Below are 23,485 nucleotides of genomic sequence, written 5' to 3'. Positions count from 1 at the left end.
TCAATTTTTAACTAGTCCCAAACTACGCAAAGTTACTGCTCAGTTTGGGACTAGATGGCGTTGTGTAAATTGTCGTGTTATTAATATTTTTGCTAGCAACGGGGTCACTAGTCGCTATTTACTCAATCCGTCTCCCCCTTCCTCTTTAGCATAATTAGTACATCGTACAGGCGGCGGCGAGGTAGACGTTATCGGTAACCGTCATGCTCGTTGTTGCAACGTGAGTACCTTGTGCGGTGGCCGCGGCGATGTCCTGCACGCTGGAGGCGGCGGCCAGCGCGGGCTCGGCGGGTGAGAGGCTCTTCCGGGGCGGCAGCGGCGGCGCGCGCAGCTCCCCGTAGGCGTTCTCCCGCGCGGCGGGGGCGGCGGCGGGGGCGGCGGGGGCGGCGGCGGCGCGGCGCCCCCCGCGCGGGGAGTGCCGCGGGGACGCCGCCGGGGACCGCACCGAGGGCCGCAGCGCGTCGATCGTCGACGTCGCCGCGTTGAACTCCGCCCAGTCCTGCGGCCGCATTGTCACAATGACGGTGTCGGTGATTTAGCAGTTTAGTACGCTTTACTTCCGACGGTCGCGGGTTCGATCATTTTGTTTCATAAGTATGATTGTATCGGTGTTTTTATATATATTACTAGCAGTACACGCGACTTCGTCCGGGTGGTATTTAACTTTATTTTTCTAAAATAAAAGTACCTACCAAAAAAGTCCCGTCAAAATCGGTCCAGCCATTTCAGAGATTAGCCGGAACAAACAGACAGACAAAAATTATAAAAAATGTTATTTTGGTGTAGATATGTACCGTATTTATATTCATATGCATGTAGTAAAAAATGGTTCTTTGAGTTTTACAAACAGACACTTCAATTTTATTTATATGTATAGATGTATATACTTAACAGTATTTATGTTGATTGTCTGGTACCCATAACACAAGCTTGTGTTATGGGTACCAGACAATCAACATAACACTAGATGGCGCTCGGCCATTTGTCCAGGGATATTGTATAACAAATTCATTCTCGAACGAACAGTGCCGTCGACGCTGTTCTATTGTCGAATGTAAGTTCCGTGAATTATGTGAAAGAAGCTCTTCAAATCTTTTGAATAATTTTAGGTGGATATTTGGGCCGCACATGGGTGGACCATATGCGTGTGGTTATTAAAATGTGTAAGGGGCACAAAGATAACGATAGATACCATATATGCATTACATTTTATGTACATATTATACTAGCCTATATGCTGTGATTTATAAATATGCATACATTAATATCCAAAATTGTTGTAACTGGATAATGCAGAAATATTTTATATTCTAAATTTGTATTTAAATTTATAGTTCTTTTATATTACATTCTTGTTTTTGATACTTCAATACATTCTTTCTATTCTTAATTGTCAGTAGCCTATATTAATATATTTTCTCCGTTTACCTAGTCTTTTTTCTTATTACTACAACACGTTATCAACACGATTTCAACAAGCTCAATACATTATAGGAAATCCGAACAAGAAAAAGATTTTAATTTGTGATTTTTGGGGGTAATAAGGAAAAATATTAGTTCTGTCAAAAATGTCACATGAAGGAAGCGGAGAAAAAGTAAGTCGAATTCCTCATTAATTCCGTCGTTTTGTCTTATAAGTAGCACAGATAAGATCTAAAAGAGAAGGGTATCCTTGGTGAATGTTTAAAATGCCTAATTACTAAGATCTATGGTCACCAATATGTTTACGGTGCGGATTGTTCAAGGCATGGAATAATAGGAAGGCGCCTGCAAAGATATGCCTCACAGTAGACGACGGAGCAGTGGTCTACGTAAAATGGCCATCGTTGATCATTACATGATGCCTTTGAAGACGAATGAAGAGGAATATATTAGGCTTTATGTGGACTTTACAAAACTTAGCTGATATTGACAAAATTAAGTATTAAAGATTCCGTAAGCTGTCATATATTCCTATGAAGTCTCACTTTTGGAATCTGTCTTATGGATAAGGTATTTTATTATTAAAAGGGAATTAATTGATGGTATCTTGGTGATGACTATCGTCCCGACTTTTGACGGTAAGAAGATGAAGAGTTGTGACTAATTCTTGAGGACTTTTGGGAATGAATTGTGGTTGATCCTGATGGTGCAATATATGGTTGGGCTGGTATTATCCACGTCCCCTGTTATAACTCAAGAGGTATGGAATTGATACAACTTGTATTATACATTATATATTGTCTCAGTGAGTTTAATATTAGCGAAGCCTACAGTATACTATAAATTCTTAAAATTAATTTATTGATCTTCTCTTACCGCCATATATGTATATTAGAACGATAAAGGAAATAATATGATTGTACAATTAAATTATATAGTAATAGTGCTGAGATACTATATTTTTGTACATATATTTTCATACTTATATTGTTATTTTTCATTTTTTCTTTTGATTTTTTTTTGGCTTTATTTTTGGTCATGTGACTTATATTATAATAGAATGAAATAAATCTTTTAATTTATAGAGAAAAAGATATATAATAAAATTTAATTTTTAGAATATTTTCAAAAGCAGTGATATGCCTGCTGATGTTTTTAAGAAACAGTAGGTATGGGGTTGGCAAAATATATATATTTTTTTGCAACTACTTTTTTTGCCTTTTTTGAACATTTCTCATTAAGGGGGAGTGTTGCAACTGGCTAATGAAGAAATGTTTTATATTCTAAATTTGTATTTAAATTTATAGTTTTTTTATATTACATTCTTGTTTTTGATACTTCAATTCCTTCTTTCTATTCCTAATTGTCAGTAGTCTATATTAATATATTTTCTCCGTTTACCTAGTCTTTTTTTTATTACTACAACAAAAATAACCAAAATATAAGATTGTGAATTTAGCCCAATGATTAAGTAATGCAATTTCAACCACTTTCACTGAAAACTGTTAGACATACTTCAACAGTTGTTTCAAGTGAGCAAATATTTATATAAAATTATAAAAAGCATACCATACCAGTCCTTCAAACAAACATGCTCTAGTGAAATTCAACTCTATAATTTAGTACTTTGAATTGATTTTCGTTTAATCATGCATCTTTATCATCATCAAAACACCAAACATAACCAATATTTTTTTAATAGGAAAAACATTGGTTCCAAACAAAATAAACAAATTAAAATAGATAAAAAAAAAACACAAAAGCACATTATCACCAAGCGTATATTGTCAACATTAAAAACTTAAAAATAAATAAATCAGTAAGTCAGCAATAAAAAAAATACTATTTTACAAAAAAAAGTCAAACCTTAATATTAATTAAGTCGAAATTAAGTTAAAAAGGATTCGATATTTTACGAACACAGCTACAAAAAAACTGACTTCGAATATTAAAAAACAAGATCTTTCATATAACCTATTAATTAGATAGAGCCCTTGAATTTGCAATAATTAAAATTAATTACATACTATTTGCATATTTTATATGAAACACTGAAATTAATTTTAAAACAACTTATTCTAAACTTCTTCTAGGTGTATCAATTTCAATAGAGGCCATTTTTAGGCATTGAAATAGAAAGTTATCATGTTTAGTCATTATAACACTGGACATTTATTCATTTTTTATAATTTTAATAATAATTTTATATACATAACATTCAATTTACCTCATAATTACTATAATTTTTTTTTTGTTAATACATTCATATTTAAGGATTGTTTCAGTAATATAAGTCTTCATTTGTCCCTAAACTATCATAAATTATTATAATAAATAATACTATAACGAGAAAAGAATAAATAATTGGCACGAACAAAAATTTGCACATATAAAAAATAAATCATGCTAAGTAAATTTTACGAATCCAAATTTTAAGTACTTGTATTGATATAAATTATCTAATATTAGTCACGGGTATAATAAATCAGTCCAGTAAATTGTATATATATTTCGAATAATTTTGAATTTAGAAAAAAGTATTATATTCAAAACTTTAATTTATTCGAATTTTAAACAAAAATTTAATTAATTGCTGTATTCTTATTTTGAATAAATGTTAAATTTCGATTATTTAATCGGAATACAAATAATATTCTTAACAATACAAATATTATATGTATTCTAATAATATTGTTACGTATACGTTTTTACGTGAAACCTTCACGCACAAACAGAAATACAATCAGTTATCGCCTTTTCGCGATTTTACGACTTCACGTATAAGTAAATATCGATTTTATATAATGAGCAATTAGGTACATATTACTACTACTAAACGACTACAAAGGAATATATGTACGAAAATATATGTGACATTAAACTATTTGGAGTTTAAAGCAACCAGAGAAAGTTATTCCAAATGATTATAATTGATACTGATTTCAATACCATAATTCATTAGGACTCATAACACTTTTATTATCCATCTCCACGATTATCTAAGGCGTAGACAGAATACTGGCTACCAAAAACCTGTTACGATTTTTATTAAAACATTTTTAACAAACATTCATTTGCTATAATCATATCTATATATGCACATTAGGGTTACATTACACTATCATATATCAAAAATTAATAATTATCGGTATTTATAATTCTAAGTTATTTAAGGTAGTTTAACGTTAAATAGTAGTTTAAAATCATTGCCCAATTCATGTAGACATAGATATATCACAATTATATTTTTTAGGATCGTAACGATATTAATTTTGAATACATGTAAATACCTCAAAATTGATTTCATAGAAATTGAGTCTTTCCGTTCAACTAGATCTATATATTCCTGTGTTCCGTATGATAGTGTAATGAACCTTAAAATATTTTTTCATTCATTTTCAACACATACTTCATTTTTAGATCATTGTAAATGTCAAGTAATCTGATGGCCTACACGATGGAAAACAACTTTCATCTACCTAATATCTAGATTTAAATATAATTACTTTATATGTATTGTATGTTATTATGTTTTATTATATGTTAGTCTGTAATATGGGCCAATATTGTCATAATAATATAAACAGTTGTCTGAATTAAAATAAATAAATAAAGAACAAACATCGCAAACTATACTGTGACACCCACGCTCGTAGTTGCTCATGAAATACTTAAATTGAGACTTAAGATTTTACATAGACGAATGAAAATTGCGTGACAGATGAATACTTAAACAGTACAATAATACTCCTACTTATACCCCACCACTTTATACAAATTCTGACATACGCGCTTTTCATTCTTCACTCCACTCACTTAGAGTTCAATTTACGGTAGACAGATCTATCAGTTTTCGTTTTCTATAATCTCTAGTTCTAATTAAACATTATGTATTTATATATAGCCCACGCGAATTTGACATACACAGTTATGGCTCGATTTTTTTGTATTTTGAATGGCAAACACGCATTTAACGCCCGTAATACTGATGCGCAGCCGTTTCGAAGGATATGTGGAAGTTATGCCTATAGACATGTAACTTCACTGCCGTAAAACCAAAGCCGAATGCCCTTCATGTTAAACAGCTTAGCATACAACAAAAGTAAGCTGCTTCGCGGCTAAAATATATAAAATTGAGGTACCAGCATTCAAACTAGCTTTAATTCGCAACTTCAGTTCTACCTATCACATAACTCCCTATTATTTCTGTATACAGTTGCAGCTTTCCACCGTTAGGCCATCAGTTCGCTTCCCACTTACAATAGTAAATTACCTATTTAATACTAATAATCATAATATTGATAAATTCCCATTCACTAATGGATCAGATCCCGCCATAGACAACAACACGACAAAACAATGGAATGTAACCGCCGGGTCGTGCAAAGCCCGTGCAAATATTAAGCATGCGGTGATTTTCTCGCGCGTCTCTGTAAAACAAACAACAGATGGTGAAGCATGCGTGTGTAGCTTACAAACTTGACTGTCAATACTTAACAGCGTTTTTTAACCTCTAGAATCCACGGCACCCTAGAAAATGATACAATTCCATAACCCTCTCTAATCAAATGGAGATGAATCAAATTAAAGACTTGTGTGCTCGATATAAGAATATTTTAAAGTTTAAAACACTGCTTAATACAATAAAATTTCGTTTATATATGATTATGTATATATAGATGCGATCACAAGTGTATCTCATTTTTCTAATGATGATGGTATGGTGTCTGCAGCTTAGTTAATGGGAAATGCTAGCGGGGCACCAGAAGATAGATAGGATGAGATACGATCGCCAAAGTGGAATTCCCTACTTAATTTCTAGGAGAGGACCTAACAAGTTAAAATGCTAGAGGTCGCTAAATTTGGTATGATATAGATGTTTACTGACCGGAGAGTCAGTCCGAAATACATATTGGCACACAAATTTTTGGTGTCAGCGACATTCAAACTCAGGAGTTTGAAGCCTCAAGTCTAGTAAGAAAACAACTACACCACAACTACTTTCGAATAATATCACAAATCGCTAGTACGTTTATTGACATGAATTGAAATAATTTTGATTTGTAAATTGAGTGAATTTAGGAGTAGTGTGTAGTAGTAGGTGGACAAGCAGCCTTTTTGCTACCTATTTATATGTCAGATCGACCTCCACGCGGTTGATACTAACTACTATTACTTGAACCGTCATGGTTAATTCCTAGTGAATTCAACATGATAGGCTAACTGACTTGACTTCAAGCTCATCCTATCATCCTCCACTGGTGCCCTACCAGCTGAAACCGTTAGCGCAGAAGGGTGCACCATACCATGACCATCTGACATTTCAGTTCCAAATGAAAACACACATGATAAGAAAAAAAAATACAACACACAACATTTAGAAGCATTTCCCAATCAAAACATACATGCTATAGGTTGCTAAATTCATGCATAAAATCCAGACAGTGTTATTTAAGCCTGGACAATTTACACAGCACCGTCAAGTGTCAAGGTAAGCAGAACTTGTGTTATGTGTACTAGACAACTGATTGAAATACATAGAAAACACCGATACGTGGTAGGAGGAATCGAACCCGCGACTATCGTAAGTAAAGCGTTGCTAAACCGCTAGACCAGCGAGGTTGTCAAATTCATGCCTACTCAGAAAGAAGAGGGGTAAGGAATTATATGCATGAACTTAGCAAACTATAATTTCCATACGGGCAAAATGCAAAACCCATGCTACGTAAAATAAAAAAAAAAACAATAAATTGTAATATCATTTAAGCTATCTCTCAATTCTATCCTAACAGAGATCATTTACGTGGGTATATGCGGATTAATTTGCATATTTCATTTCCCAATGCATAGCATACGCATAATGCCAATACTCGTTTGCATATGCATGATTCATGACTAAGCTAACAGCATACGTCACGATTATTATCCCAGGTAGGGTAGTCAGAGATATTTTCAACTATCAATATCATAGTAAACACAAAACTCATGGCTATATTTCTGTAGGTTGAATATATAAGTTATACATTGTTTAATGGAGTTACATCCACAGTAAGTCACGTCATAGACAATAAGAAGAGATATTCTCTAATTACTATGAGTTTCGCAAAAAAAAAATCCTACTATTATATCTGTTCTTTTGGTCGAAACCTATTTTTATAGAACTACAGATAAAATATTAATAGAAAACGTTTCTAAAGTTGTATATAAGTAAAGTTCAATTTACCTCGGTATCGTCAATGTCATCAGTGAGTCCATTGAAGGTAGCGTTTCTCGACCAACCATTCGAGTTGTTTGATATCGTTACATCTACACCTGAAATTAATGAAACACAAATATTATTATTCATGGGTCATTATGAAAATCAATATATCACAAGATTTTTATTTATTTATTTAACTTCAATGAACATAATACAAAATATAGTACACAACATTTGAAGGCGGCACATTTTACCAGAGATAGGCTGTAAAAAGTAGTCCCTCCGAATTTACTCGAGAAAAGCTATATAAGTATATACACATTATCATAATATACATCCTATATGACCCTCCGATCAATCCCCAGTCCAATTAAAACGTAGATCGAAATTACGACGACCAAAGGTTGGACTCCTAGCAGAGCCTTTAGACTAAAGTCGTATCCGTCAGGCAGCAATAGCAAGCGCTCCATAATCACTCGGTATTTCCACACGTGGAATCGAACCCGTGACCATCAGAAGAAGGCGGTGTGATAAACAGCTGGAACACCTAGAACCTCTAAATGAGATACTTACTGGAACCGTTGCACCCCGATGATCCCGATGAACCTGACGAGTTTGATGATACAGGCTTTACGGCAGTCTTTGTGTTTCTGAAACATATCAATGGATAAATAAAAAAAATGCCTCTTTAGATAATTTTACAACAGCGCCATCTAGTCGCAAGATAACCAGAGCTTACATTTGATTCACTATTTCATTACTTTATTGATTTATATTAATTTTTCAATTAGGATGTTAGAGATCACAAATATTCAGTGTGGAAACAATAGATTAAAGAATTTAAAGAATTTATTTAAACCAAAAACAAAGTTTTAACAATAACATGTTAAACGTAAACAACTACATTAGTTTATGAAAACTGTGTTATAGTTATTTGCGCCCATCTCCAGAGCATTGTAAGAATTATACCTTGTCTAATGGTGATAAAATTCCGACTATTATTGTGTCTACACCCATATTGTGATACGCATCTCCTAACCTAATGCCTAACATTGAATGCAGTTTGGATATAGCTCAGAAGCTGTGTTGACCACCAAACCACGGTCGTGTCGCGATTCGCGCGAACCTCATTTTAGTCGCAAAATTTATTTAAAAATAAAATGGCATGGAAACACTATTGAGGGTGTAATAATAAAATATATTGTGAAAACTACATAGAGAAAGCTTTAAAACTAATTGTCTAAAATGAATAGTTACGATTCAACAAATTGGTATCGTAACTGACTGACTGACTGACTGAATTTTAGACAAATGTTTTCCGTTTCATAAGTACTTCCGCGAGTTTGCAATGCCATCTGCATTCGCCCCCTATCGTTCGGTTAAAATGTAAAGGCCAGCTGCGGAAAAACAGCATTAGAGTAGTCAAAAAAAATGGGACGGTAATTAGAATTAAATAAGTTAATTGAACTTTCTTTGTCTTTTAAAAAACACATCACGGATCGTCAGAATGTAAAATAGAATAAAAAGATAAATATGTATACACATATATAAACATCTGTAAACAAATACGCGTTGCCATAGCAACCAGTAATTAAGTCAACACTATATACCTGAACTTTTTGTAAGTGATAATAATTGTAACCTCACAGTGTCTTGTTGGTCGCTCAAATAAATAAATAAATAAATAATAATAACTATACAATCACAATAATGGAGATTTTTGGGGGAGGTCTTTGTTCAGCTCTGGACGATTTCCGGGCTGAAATGATGATGATGATGATGATGAATGAAAATAAAAAAGAACTCACTTGGGCTCACTATTAGTGTTGGGCGGACGCGGCGGTACAAACGCGTCCACAACTACTTGCTCTGTGCCCTTTATTTCCGCCCTACAGAACGGACACCCTTGCCCCTCGGAATCCTGAAACATATTCACAATTTAAGTACTTTTTTTAAACAATAATAAAAAAAAATATTCATGTAATAGAAAAATTTTGCACAACATTAGCAGTATATTTTGTGTATCCACATTATTCCAAATCCATACAACATCGCCGTGGGCGTACCGCAGTCAATCGGAATAGCGTTATAGATATTGGTGTCTCACTCTCACCAGAGGGTTAAAATTTTATTTTTTGTCTTTGTTATTTTCAGAAGGTTCTTCCGTAAGAAAAAAAAAGAAAAAGTTGCTTGAAACATTAGAAATGTTAATTGCGAATTAAATATTCATATGTACATATATAACGTCCATAAGACAGGACGTCTGTCGGGTCAGCTAGTGACATAAAAAAAATTTGCCAATACGATAAGACTGCCTATTGTACTCTATAATTTCTATTTATATTCTTTATAATTTAGTTTTGGTGCAATAAAGATTAAATAAATTAATTTCTTACAATTTGCCACGCTGTGAGACACGGTGTACATAAAAGGTGACCACACGGCTCTATTCTTATGTCCTTATCATTCTCCGCGCATATCTTGCAGAGTTGAAACGTGCTACCTGTAATGTAATAAAAAAAACATTGTTAATAATAATAATTACCCAGGACAATCCACACAGTGCCATCTAGTCCCAAACTAAACAGAACTTGTGTTCCCCAATTGCTTGTGTATCACAGTTGTCTATTACCCATACTAGACAACTGATATATACACATAATATATTCTTTTGTGAATACATACATAATATACAGGAGTGGGGACGGGTTGTTAGTATATAATAGGGACTAGAACCTCATTGCTAGTAATATACCATGTCAGATCGACTTCCACGCGGTTACCATTGGATACCAAGTGATTTTATCAAGATGGGCTAACTAACTGACCTGCCCATGAGGTCAGGAACCGCAGTGGATGATTATATGATGAGAATAATCTCACCGTAAGATCCTCCGCCGTCAGCGTATAACGTTAGCTCAGACGGATGCACCATTCCTTTGTCGATCATCAAATAAATAATATATATTCAAATTCAAAATATCTTTATTCATGTAGGTCTATTACAGACTCTTATGATATGTCAAATCTACCGTCAGTTCGGAATGATTTCGAGATGAGAAGAACTGACAAGAAACTCAGCTCGTATTTTTTTTTTAAATCTTTCTTTTGCCTGGCCTTGGTTCCATTTATTTGGGGTCGGCCCTTCCTGTCAATCTTCGCCAGGACGTTCTGCCCTGGGTCGTCTGGGATGTTATTTTGGCGCTTTTTATATCCCTCTCAATAACGGACATCCATGTGAGACGGGGTCTGCCACGTCTTTTGGGCTGGGTACTTATGTCAAGCACTGTTCTTGTCATGTGGTCTGATGGTCGCCGCATGACATGACAGTACCACCTTAGACGGCTCTCTAAAATCTTCTCCTGTATGGAAGTCACCTTAAAACTACCTCGAACGTGGATGTTTTTGATGTGATCCAGCATTGTTATGCCACCAGCCTATCTTAGCATTCTCATTTCTGCGACATTGAGTTTCTGCTCTTGGTGCTTTTTCAGCGCCCAGCATTCAGAGCCGTACGTCATGGCCGCACGCACTGCCGCTTTATATACTCTGCCCTTGGTGCGAATGGGCATTCTTCTATCGCAGAGTACTCCAGAGAGCTCCCTCCATTTTATCCAACCGGTATTTATGTGGTGAGTTATATGTGCATCTATTGTCCCATCACTACATATAATCGAACCGAAGTATTTGAATCGGTCGGTTTCCTCGGTATTTTTTTTTAAATAAATGTACATATTTACAATAATAATAAATATTGTAATACGTCATAGAATATAGAATAGTATATGTTCTGTATTTTTTTGTTGTTTATTATTGTTCCGCTCACAGAAAATACAGTTGTATTTTCTGTGAGCGGAACAATAAAGAGTTTCATTCATTTATTCATAGACATCTAAATAAAACATAGATAAAATTATATACACACCCATTTCACAATACAGTTCGTATTGCTCTTGCGTGACTGTGATGTGGTCCTCAGCGGGCGATATGATCGCGCTGCTGAGGTCCGGGTTTGTATCCCGACCGTCAGGATACAAGTAGCTGAAACGATATCATATTTTATTCTAGTTGTTGGCCACAGACCTCTTTTTATAGCTATTTCTATTTTTAAACCATATATTTTTTATTATATTGTTTTGCTACATTGTGTCATATATTCTGCCACTAAAAACATCACTTCAAATTTAGTAAGTTATTTTATTTATTTTACCCTAATTCACTGCCGTTGCCAGCCGTGATACTAGTGGTCGCCCAATGTTCAAAATTAGACCTTAATTAATATAAATTTGAACATTATCAAGGTCAAATACTATAACTTGTTTGTGTGTGTGTCAAATAAATGGTAGTGTGTGTGATGTTTTATTTTATAATTTAGTGCGTTTTTATGCATAAAATAATAATATATATTAACATTTTGCACTAGTTCTTTAGATATACTATGAGTGTGTGAACTTTAATATTCCTTAGTGCCTAGCGGTTTCTATGCTAATTATCGCGTGCCTCTTACTTGTTACTGCGTAATTATTTACTTTAAATAATGGAAAAGAGTTTCATACACGAGTTTCTTGTTCATTCTTCTTGTAATGAGCCTGTGTTACAAATGAGTGGTACAATAAAAAATATGACTATTTCAAAAGTACTTGTATTGAGTTTATTTGAATAAAGATTATTTCTATTTTAGGCTGGCATCATCGCCCTAGTCGCGGTACGCAATTGAAGCCACTTGCGATATATTCGCTATATATCGCAAGTGGCTTCTTATTTAACCGTAACAAGCATAAAGTGCGGTTAATTAACAGTTAATAACGAAAAATGCATTTTTAACCGCATGGTTAAAATGACGTCACGTCTCTAATCATAGCTGACTACATTTTACGGTTTTTAAAAATTAACATATATTTAACAGTATTAATAAATTGTGTACTTATCTAAATATAGTAATAAATATGTATAACTTACAATCCCTCCCTGTAACCGTCGAGTAATGCTTGAACCAAACTCTTGTTTTGTGGTATTGTTTGCAGTATTTCACCATCTGCCGTCACGTATCCTATGGCCCACTGGCCAAGCCGTGTACACGACAATCTGACAAAAAAACAATAAATTAATTAAAATTAAAAACAAAATAAAAAATCAGAAATGGTAAGTCAAGAAAGACCAAAGTGAAGCTAGAATATGCCAATTCGACAAACTCGTTCGTTTATATGCAATACTTTCTATGGTTGCGGGTTCGATTTCTGGCAAGGCACAAACATTTGTATTCATGATTACGATTGTTTGTATACGTCTGGCTGTTTTCATAGAAAATATATTATGTACATTTTAAAAAATAAATGTATTCATATATTTCTATCAGTTGTATAGTACTCATAACACAAGCACTGAATAATTTGAGTGTAATGAAAATCCTATAGGATAAATATGCAAAAACTTTATTTATAAATATATATAAATAAAATTTCCAGATTCCTACGAAAAACGACGGAAATCAAATTTTACATCAGAATTGCAAATGATACAGCACTATGATTTGACGGTAGATTTGACATATCATAAGTCGTGTCATAGACCAACATAAATAAAGATATTTGATTTGTTTTAATATATATTTTTGGTTTAATATATATAGTATAAAAAAAATCTTACCTGAACACATAACTACCAGCCTTATGGATATACTTCTGGAGTCTCGCCTTCACCTCGTCGTACGTGAGGAACGCCACGTAACCAGGGTGTGTGACGGCGAGTAACTGCCAATTGCGGAGTAAGGTGCTCCATGGCTGAAATAACCTGAAATAGAACAGCATATCGTGATTATCAGAATACAATCAAGATTACTTATAACACTATTAACTACAACGTATTCCGAACACTTCCTTAGCATAAGCAGGTACTTTGTACTGTTTTAAATCCACTCCGATAAATTCTCCACTTAATTCAAAATTGCGATGGCCTGAGGTGAGGTTTGAAACCTAGCAGTGCCCTCAAAGTCGAATGCCACTAAAGTCGTATCTGTCAGGCGGAGGTTGGCCTTCAGCCGCTCCATAAGTCCTTCCGCGGGTTTGGAGTGTCATCTGTACTCACCCCATACGGTCCGGTGAAGCTGCAAATGCCAGCTGCGTCCAACATCATTTAAGTAGTCCAAAAAAAAAATACCTAACTGAATGAAAATATAATGTATTGCTTATATCACAGGCACAGAATCAATAAGGTCAATTTAAACATCCTGCAGTTTAACATAGAACAATCTTTTATCTGTTAAGTGATTGATATAATATGAGAATTTTATTGTACCATAATTTATTTGTTGTGTTGTGTTACCATAATATTTGTTTTTTTATATTATAACAAAGATAGAAGGAAACAGGGGGACAGGAAGACCAAGGCACAGCTACATCAAGCAAAAACTGGAGGCGTATCGTATCAAGGTTATACATTGTTACACACAGTTATACACACATAATAACACAATTTTATAAATCTTATGTTGTATTATGTATTGTCTATTCTTATGAACATGTGTGTGATTAGTAACAAACAAATAAACGATATATCTATCTATCTATCTAAAAGTGGCAAGAGCTCCACCGACAAGAGCGTGGCTCTTAAATTATGAATGAATGAATAATAAATCAATTTATTGTCAATATTCACGAGTATTTGTATTCGCCTGGGTGTTTACTATGTACGAGTATATTACGTATGTATTTACAAAAAAATCTAAGCTTTTTTTATAATATCAGTTGTCAAGTACCCATAACACAAACTCTGCTTAGCTTGGTACTAGATGTGTGTATCCAGGTGTGTGTCCAGGGTTATTATTATTATTATTAGGCGTCTATAAGGACTTAGCTTGTTTGCCATTACAGTTACAAAAAAAAGTGAAAATATACCAAATTAATATTAAAGTAATTTAATGAGACAATATTTAAATTAAGTATGTTTTGTTAATTTAAATGTTAATTATTCAAGAGCCATTTCGAGAAGTAATATAAAAGAAGTCATCATATAGTATGTATTATGTTTGTAGGGTTCTCTGTTATAAAAAAACAAGATTTTTTGCGAAATTTCATAGGTATATACATCTTTGGGCAATTCACACAGCGCCATCTAGTCCCAAGTTATTATAAGATATATTTTTTTAATACATACATTATACACATGAGTACAAATGTTTGTACCGTGCGAGGAATCGAACCCGCGGCCATCGGAGGTAAAGCGGTGTGCTAAACCACGCTAGATCACCGAGGCTGTCAATATATATATATATATATATTCTATATAGAATAATGTAGTTACGATGGTCATAGATTTTTTAAACAGATAGGTTTCATCACTATTATTAATTGACGGAATTATATATTTTATAGGCACGTCTCATACAGGATATGTGGATATGAAAGCTAGAGATAAGAAACAATGAATATAGGTATTCACCTTAAATATAAAATTCTCGTGTCACAGTTTTCGTTCCCATACTGCTCCGAAACGGCATGACCGATTCTCATGAAATTTTGTGAGCGTATTGAGTAGGTCTGAGAATCGGCCAACATCTATTTTTCATCCCCCTAAATGTTAGGGGTAGTCCACCCCTAATTTTTATTTTTATTTTAAGGCTAAACAACATTTGCCGGGACAGCTAGTTTAAAGTATATATTTACAAACAAGTTTAATTGTGACTGTCAGTTGCCTAATATCTACCTAATATAAAAGAGTATCAGTTTGAATCTAAAATGAACGTGGAGGGATGGAAATGGAGAGGAAGACAAAAAAAAGATGGATGGATTGTGTGAAAGATTATATGAATAAAAAAAGAATATACTCAGATATGACGGCCGATGGAATCAGTGGAAGCGGATGACATGCTGCACCGACCACAAATAATGGGATAAAGGCAAGGCAATGATGATGCCACTGCGTAGTTTTTGTAAGAATATGTAATAATAGTGTAATTAAATTAAACCCGTAGTGTTAATTTAATTAAATTCAAGTGGAGATAATTATCCATTGCCTAAAACTTTCAGCGCTATAGTAGTAATGCACATTGTAGGTGAACAGACGGGTGTACGTATCAGAACTGTAAGGAGTGCCTTGTTTTAATACAGACCCCTAATAATGAATAAGACAGTAATAAAACGTGTTAATCAAAACAAAATGTGAGAATAAAGAGGGAATTTCATTTTCATTTACATTAATTACCTCTGATATTTGTATATAACAGCTACTATATTACTATGTTATTATTGAGTAAATATACTAAACTCTGACTTAAAGACTACATTACAACATGTAACAGTTGGTATGTTCATTCATTCATAATTTAAAACCCCCCTTTTGTCGGTGGATCTTTTGCTATTTCCCACGATTTTCTAACAATCTCTTTAATTGTTGATACGACAAAACTACTAATTTTTCCTTAATTTGCTTCATATAGCTGTGATCTATTATAAGCTGATATTACAAATACAAAGATGAGTTTACTCCTTATGCTTAACTACTTCACCAAGTTTCATGAAATTTGGATCATCTGCTAAAATAGATCTCCTGTGGATGTATCTTTCTGTCTTAGGTATTTTATCGCCAGGAAGTATGCTTTGTAAGATGTGTGAGGTTCGGTTGACGGGTGAGATATGGCAGCGAAATTAGAGTGTACCCTGTAATCTCATGGAGAGATAACATCTTAGTCACGTAACTATTTATTTATGTCATTTTTGCTATTCGACAGTTTATATATAGGCAAAATCTTATAAATGTAATGTTGAATAACATTTATATAAAAGAGCAACTCTTAAATTTGTCACTCATTTTTATCGTGATGAATCTGCGTTACGAACGAGTGATAGAATCAATAAAATATTACTATACAAAAGTGCTTATTGTAAATGTATTTGAATAAAATATATTTCCATTCCTAGCCTTCCGGAATGGCAAATTCTGATAAATACCACATGCATCACGAGATCACGTGATGTCCATAATCCTGTTAATGCAATTGCCACTTATGATTAAATGGACTTACAGATTGTTTAATATTTTAGTTAATATTTTTTTGTGTCATGGTCTGCAAAAGGTATCAGTAAATACTTAGGTCTAAGAAAAGAGAAGAGAAGTTATAATAAGGGGAAACTAAGAGACCAACTGACCTGGTGAACACATCAAATTCGAAGTTGGAGATGAAATCGTTGCACGTTAAGTCTATTGTTGTCTTGAGCGCCATCGTCTCCAGCCCCGAGGATATTGGGTGCACGTTGTTCAACTCTTCACGGAAGATTTTCCACGACACCAGTGTGCTGGAATGTAATAAATTATAATTTATTAATTAAATTATTCTAGATTCATCTTAATCCTAATAATATTATACATGCGAAAATTTGTAAGTATAGATGTTTGTTACTCTTTCACGCAAAAACCGTAGAACGCATTTTGATGAAACTTTACAATAAATATAGGTTATGCATCAGAATAATACGTAGGCTCTATTTTTTATTGAAATTTAACAGGCGAAACAGGTTGCACAGCTAGTCTATAATATTTAGCTTACGACTTATAAGATTGTCTTATTATGAAGAATCAACCATTACTGCTGACAAGCTGCACCCCTCAGCACTAGCAGGGTGAAATACAGTTTGTTACTTGTTGACAATCCTGTCAGCGACTAACATTAATTTTTACCTACTAAATTTATATTTACCTACTGTCCTGCCTGCTTTCACCCGCATTAAATTTATAGTAAATGCATTATTTAGATGTATAGATATTATATATTGTTGTAAAATTTCATCAAAATCCGTTCGGTAGTTTACAAAACATCCATCGGATGGATGATGAATGGTTGTTTTGTAATATCACATATTCCATACTCACAAACTTTCGCATTTGTAATATTAAGATTTTCTTGTATTTATTTATTCAAGTAACAATGACTCTCATTTTATTATAGCAACATTAAAACTAGATTATTTCAGAAAATACCTTGAAACAAAGACTTAAACATGAAGTTAAAAAATAGAATTAAACACATTTTCTTTAAACACAAGTAAGTAATTATTTATACTTGTGATGTCATATGGTACAGAATGGTGATACAGAATCCATAATTAAAGAAGGTGGGTAGGGTGGATAAGACAGACGAGGTTATACTTGTGGCGACCATGTCATTTTTTTTTACATTTGTTTAAAGTGCTTTTTACAGAAAAATCCATCAGAATGGTGATATATCAACATTACGAGAACTAAGAATATTATGACAAAGAACAGTAATTAATAGAAATTGTATTAACGTATTGTTAGGTATGATACTAGGTATTTATTATCAGGTTTGGTGTGATATAGGTAGATTATAATAAAAGTAAATAAATTGCAGGCATAAATAGTACGTAGAACAGCATAAATTAATAAGAATCAGGAACAATTACAACAATTAATCATATTAATACGTAATTACAATGTTTTAGTAATGGCGACCATTAAGGTACGTACATTTTTTCTCGACATTTTTAATAGCATAGAGAACAAACGAGCTTGCGGCTCACTAGTGATTACCACACCAGGGGAATTTGTGTTAAAGTATGCTTTTTTCTTGACAGAAAAATGATACCACAATGTGTTTATGCGTGGCAAAAAGTTTCTGTAAAAACGCACGGTGGAGGACCGCCATTCGTCCAGATGAGCTGGTATTTTACTGTCTGTTGTCGGTGGCTCCATTGCTACCGACAATACACCGTCAGGTTGATCTCCACGTGGTTCCCCCTGAAAACCATCGTGAAAAATTCATGGTAAATTTACCACAATGGGCTAACCTGACCTCATGCTCATCTTATCCTCCACTGGAGCCCCGCCAGCGTAAACCGTTAGCACAGGCGGGTATTCTATTACCATCCATAAGAAAATACATTACTAAGCATTACGCAATAGTAGAAATAGTATATAAAAGGCAAGACAAACTACATACAATAACATAGACGCTATACATATTAACTTGACCGTTATTGATACAGTTTTGGTATACATTCGCTGAATTTAATCATTAAACGATAAATAATGCTTAACATGAACCGCCTAATTTATACAGATCTCTCTTATATTGTTAACTAGCTGATCCCGCGACTTCGTACCCTTACGTCGTGGTATTTATGTATATCTATCTTTCAGTTAGAAATAACAATATTTTATGTCATTTGTGTATGTAAACTGGTTGGAATAAAACAAACATTGAATTCTTAAGTGGGTTTTAAGCTTACGACAATACATTAGTGAAAACAGCATTGAAATCAGTTAAGCCACTTCAACTCTACGACAAACAGACAAGAATTCTTATAATCGTTGTTTTGTGTTCTATTACATTGCCCCGGTGGTCTAGCGGTTTAGTACACCGGTTTATTTTTGTTCGTCGTAGGTCCGATTCCTCGCACAGTACAAACATTTGTATAAGTATTTATTGTTTGTATTGGACTTGGATTGTTCTCTATTACGTATCCATTAATAAAACGAATGTATTCAAATATTAGTTATCTAGTATTCATAACAAAAGCTCTGCTTCTCTTGGGACTAGATGGCGCTGGATGGTTGTGGTGTGATGAAATGTGGTGTGATTTGTCTTCCGTTATTATCCTATGTACTTTCTAGTATTGTCCCATTGTAGGGGTTATGGACGTATATTTGCGAGTGAAAATCACCAAAGATGAACAAACAAAATTGAGTATGATTCTTTTTAAATGGAAGTAAAAAATTCTCTGACAATTTTACAGGCGTTTAGTATTACAGCTATTATTATTATAAAAAGTCCCATAATATTAGTCTTTCTCATATATATCACATGTGCAGATAGTAAACAGATACATTTTTATTATATAGTATGGATATCGAAGCATTTACAAAATGGAAGTTCGATAATTATTTTTCAATTAATTGAACAAGATATTCAGGCGATGCCATGAAATGGTAATGGCTTTTGTCCCCCGTTTGCAATTAGCTGAATTAATTTCCGATATTGAAGGGATCGGCTGTCGCTGACAGGGCGTTTTGTGTCTCTTTCGCAGGTACCAGCTTTAACCATGTATAGAAAGGGACAGACTTCAATATTGAACACACTGGGGATGAGTAAACGAATAAACAAAACAATCAACGTGTACTTTTCTTGTGCATGTATGTTCGCCAATTTTCGATTGAATTCGAGAATTAATTTTAAAAATTACAGTGTTTTTTATGCTATTATTAATATTACTTGAAAGTTATCTTTCTTTTAACTAATATACGTAATGTATTTCAAGATATTTTTTTGTTATAAATTCTAATAAAAAAAATAAATTCGATACTTAAAAAATATATTTACATTCATTCAAATTAATAAATTGAAATTCTAATTCAACATTACTTATTCATGTAGTACATTTTATTCACTTCTGCTCAAAGCTCTTTGTAAATATTTATTCTCTACTCTCATCTAATAAAGTTAGTAAGTAACTTCAGTAGATGACGGTAGAGAATACATATAATGTATACCTATGCATTATTAAATTACATTTTCTTTATCAAGCACTTCTCACATAGAGCTATTCATACCATGGGAAGGTTTCTCTATAGTGCTGATTTCAGTGAGTCACGTAGGTATAGAAAAGCAGCCACATTATAAATTCACACAACACGTTGCGCGCCATTAGATCGATAGTGGGATGGTAAGACCACAGTGCAGGTGACATGCAGTAGTCCAACTCCATACACAATAATAATTATTTGTCTTATTGTATTTGACTTACGATCCAAGTGGTACAACACTTGTGCCAAAATTAAAAATAATGCAGGACATTTTATTCACTTATGAACGCCATTAGTGTCGTTATTGTTTGTATTAATTTATAAATTACAAGTAAAACAATAATAAACTCTTTGTACAGCAAATACAATTCACAAAACCTCTGTAAAATTGGCGTTTTCTAAAATATATTTAAGTAAATTTAGTCAAATATAAAGGATTTTTGAGTACAATAGAAAAATAACAAAAGTACAGACGACGGTGTCATAAGGGTTTGCGAATAGTCAAACAATTTGGCTATGAAAACTCCACAGGTAAGAGAGAGAGACAGTTAGCAAGTTTGTATAACTTGCAATCTCTCTTATCTACGCCGAGAATATTCCTACTAAAATTTATCTTTTCAGTTTCAATTCAAAAAGTTGAGATTATTGGTTCGTTCTAGTTCGATAAGTAGCAGATATGTATTTATTTCGTTAGGATACTGTTATTTACATAAGCTGTCGTAAGATGTTGCGTAAGAAATGTGGATCGCATTCGAATGCACGTATATATAGGCTAGGGTTTGTAAGGCTTGTTTATGGTAAACATAGTAAACACCGCATTACTGATAGGTACGTGTTCGAAATGTAAATTAGATTTGTAATGTATACCTTTTATAGTAATGTATGTATATACTAAATACATATTATAAGACAATCCACACAGCGCCATTTAGTTCCAAATTAGTCAGAGCTTCTACTGAAGTTTAAATACATACATATAGAAAACAAGTGCGTAAATCGAACCCACGTCCATCAAAAGTGAAGCGTATAAATAGTCATTTTTCATTTTCTCCTTTTTAAACCATTCAAAGTCTACGTTTTATTTACAGCCTTGTGCAGGTGAACAGCCTGTAGAGTAGACTATTTACCTGCACGAGGTCGCCACTTGAGATTTTTTCCGTGTATAGTACTTTTTTTACGTACACATTTATAGATGATGACAACCATCGCCTTTATATATAAACAGCATCACGAACATCACGTTATCATGTGATATTATGTTCACCAATTCTAAGTTGCCATTCCAGAGAACTAAGATGACATTATTGTCATGTCTGTCTTGTGAATCACCATTACCATCAGTTTCTCATTCCAATTACAAAAATAAATACGGTTTTCATTACAATTAAATTTCACTCTTAATAATTTCTACTTCTTAGTATGTCAAAAACATCTCTAATTCCGTATTATTTCAAGGAGCACATTAGTATGCTAGAAACGTGTAGACAACGCAGACCCGAAAGAAATTCGATTAAGTTATCGATTTAGTAGCATGTGACCTTCTTAAACGTTTAATAAGAGGTCTTTTGAGTATTAAAAGATCCTATATTTAAGTTGATTTCTAAACAGAGAAGGTTGTTTGATTCTCTGTATTATATTTTTTGATTAGAACTCATCACTTATTACATGCATTACACGATATCTATTACTATAAATAATAAGTTATCTGTCTTCACGAGCCACATCATTCTAACAATAATTTATTTTGTGTACGGTTTATAAAATATTATTTCTTACAAACCCTGACACTGATAATTATAAGCCACAAAAACAAAAGGTTGAAAAAAAAAACTTACCTTTAGCAGTTATTAATAAAAAATATTTTATATCGTTTAAAGAAAACTATATTTAATGACAATACAGTCCATTATTACATGTCTGTGTCTTATTCTATAAGGGTAGGCAATGCGCACGTGATACCCCTGGTGTTTCAGGTGTCCATATTTATTATCCGATGGACCGTGTGTTATGTTAAAAAGAGAAAGGTATAGAAAACTAATTTGTTGCAATTAAATTTAATATAATGGATATCTTGCAAGAAATATTTGTACTATTAAAAAAACCTATAGAAAGTCAGTTATTGTAACAGTACTTTCGTAACGGTGGACTAATTCGATTTAATTTTTGAATTGATAAAACACACTAATATTACAAAATATAAATTATTGCAACCTTATTTACAATGTTCATAAGACTAACCTAGTTCCATGTGAAAAGTGACCTATTTTTGACATATGAGAAATCGAAGCATCAACGACGATCTATTTCCGACGCTGACTGTACCCACTGAACTGATTGCGTGGCAAATCCTACGAGTGTGACGTTACGGCCGATTGGAATGCTTAATGGTCGCTTTTGAGTGAAACACCAGAGTATATGGGTCTAATCCATTCATTTTACGACGCGATAAACTTCAGGTGAATGAACGATAAAAGAGTGTGAGACGTTTACGTATGCCGAAATCTAAAGAGATATGCATCTACGGTACTAGATAAGATTGGTCAGATATCGAAAAGTACGGTGAGGGTTTTTTTTTAAAAGTGAGTATGTTGTAAGATTTTTTTGCATATTCTGGTGGTGAATATATGTCTCCACCTGTGAATTTCAGTATTCTGCATTAAATCAATTGAGTAATTACATTTGAAAAATGAGCAGATTCTCTGCCGAAATTATAATACATACATTGAATTAATGATATTTTAATTTTGTTGCAATTTTGATTCTGATATAGTTGCAATTAAAATCCTTTGTTATTCCAAGAATTCCTGTAACTTAGCAACTCTAGAAAAAAAATGTTATAGACAAGACGGTCCACCATATGACATATAGCATAAAGTACCGAATAACAGCTTACTGTCACGGCATATGGTGTGTGTGGACCATTTTGCGAATAAATAACATATACGTATAATTTTATTATTATTGGATTTTTTATAATTGACTATAAATTTCTTCTTTTCTTTCTTTCTATCTCCCGTGATGGTTGTTACTTAAACATTGCCATTCCGGAGGACTACGATTCTGTAATTTAACTGGCATAAAACTACACGACTGTGGGGGGAAGAGAATTATTAGTAATGGAAACTAGTAACTCCCATTGCTAGCAATGTACCATGCTAGGTCGACCGCCACGTGGTTCCCCCTGGAAACCATCGAGATAAATTCATGGTGAATTTGTCACGATGGGCTAACTGACTTGACCTCACGCTCATCTTATCATCCTCCACTGGTGCCCAGGCAGCGTAAACCGTTAGCGCGGGCGGGCGCACCATTCCATTATGATACACAAAA

General features: G+C 33.6%; 1 protein-coding gene across 2 annotated transcripts in view; it reads right to left on the bottom strand.

Moving 5' to 3' along the window:
* Positions 1-23,485, bottom strand: part of LOC131841561 (E3 ubiquitin-protein ligase CBL) — a 97,179-nt gene that overhangs the window by 2,550 nt on the left and 71,144 nt on the right. The window contains exons 2-10 of one of the 2 annotated variants that reach the window (XM_059189880.1): positions 16,765-16,911; positions 13,268-13,411; positions 12,581-12,706; positions 11,547-11,662; positions 10,018-10,124; positions 9,430-9,542; positions 8,195-8,271; positions 7,646-7,734; positions 229-499 (exon numbers count right to left, since the gene is read on the bottom strand). In XM_059189880.1, the coding sequence (XP_059045863.1) occupies positions 229-499; positions 7,646-7,734; positions 8,195-8,271; positions 9,430-9,542; positions 10,018-10,124; positions 11,547-11,662; positions 12,581-12,706; positions 13,268-13,411; positions 16,765-16,911 (1,190 nt within the window). Of the gene's footprint in view, positions 1-228; positions 500-5,545; positions 5,853-7,645; positions 7,735-8,194; positions 8,272-9,429; positions 9,543-10,017; positions 10,125-11,546; positions 11,663-12,580; positions 12,707-13,267; positions 13,412-16,764; positions 16,912-23,485 lie in introns of those variants that run through there. The other variant, XM_059189879.1, reaches the window with a different exon arrangement.

The sequence above is a fragment of the Achroia grisella genome, unplaced genomic scaffold, assembly GCF_030625045.1.
Source record: "Achroia grisella isolate CSIRO2021 unplaced genomic scaffold, CSIRO_AGI_Agris_v1 utg1847, whole genome shotgun sequence".
NCBI lineage: Eukaryota > Metazoa > Arthropoda > Insecta > Lepidoptera > Pyralidae > Achroia > Achroia grisella.
This window is presented reverse-complemented; position numbering and strand designations above follow the sequence as displayed.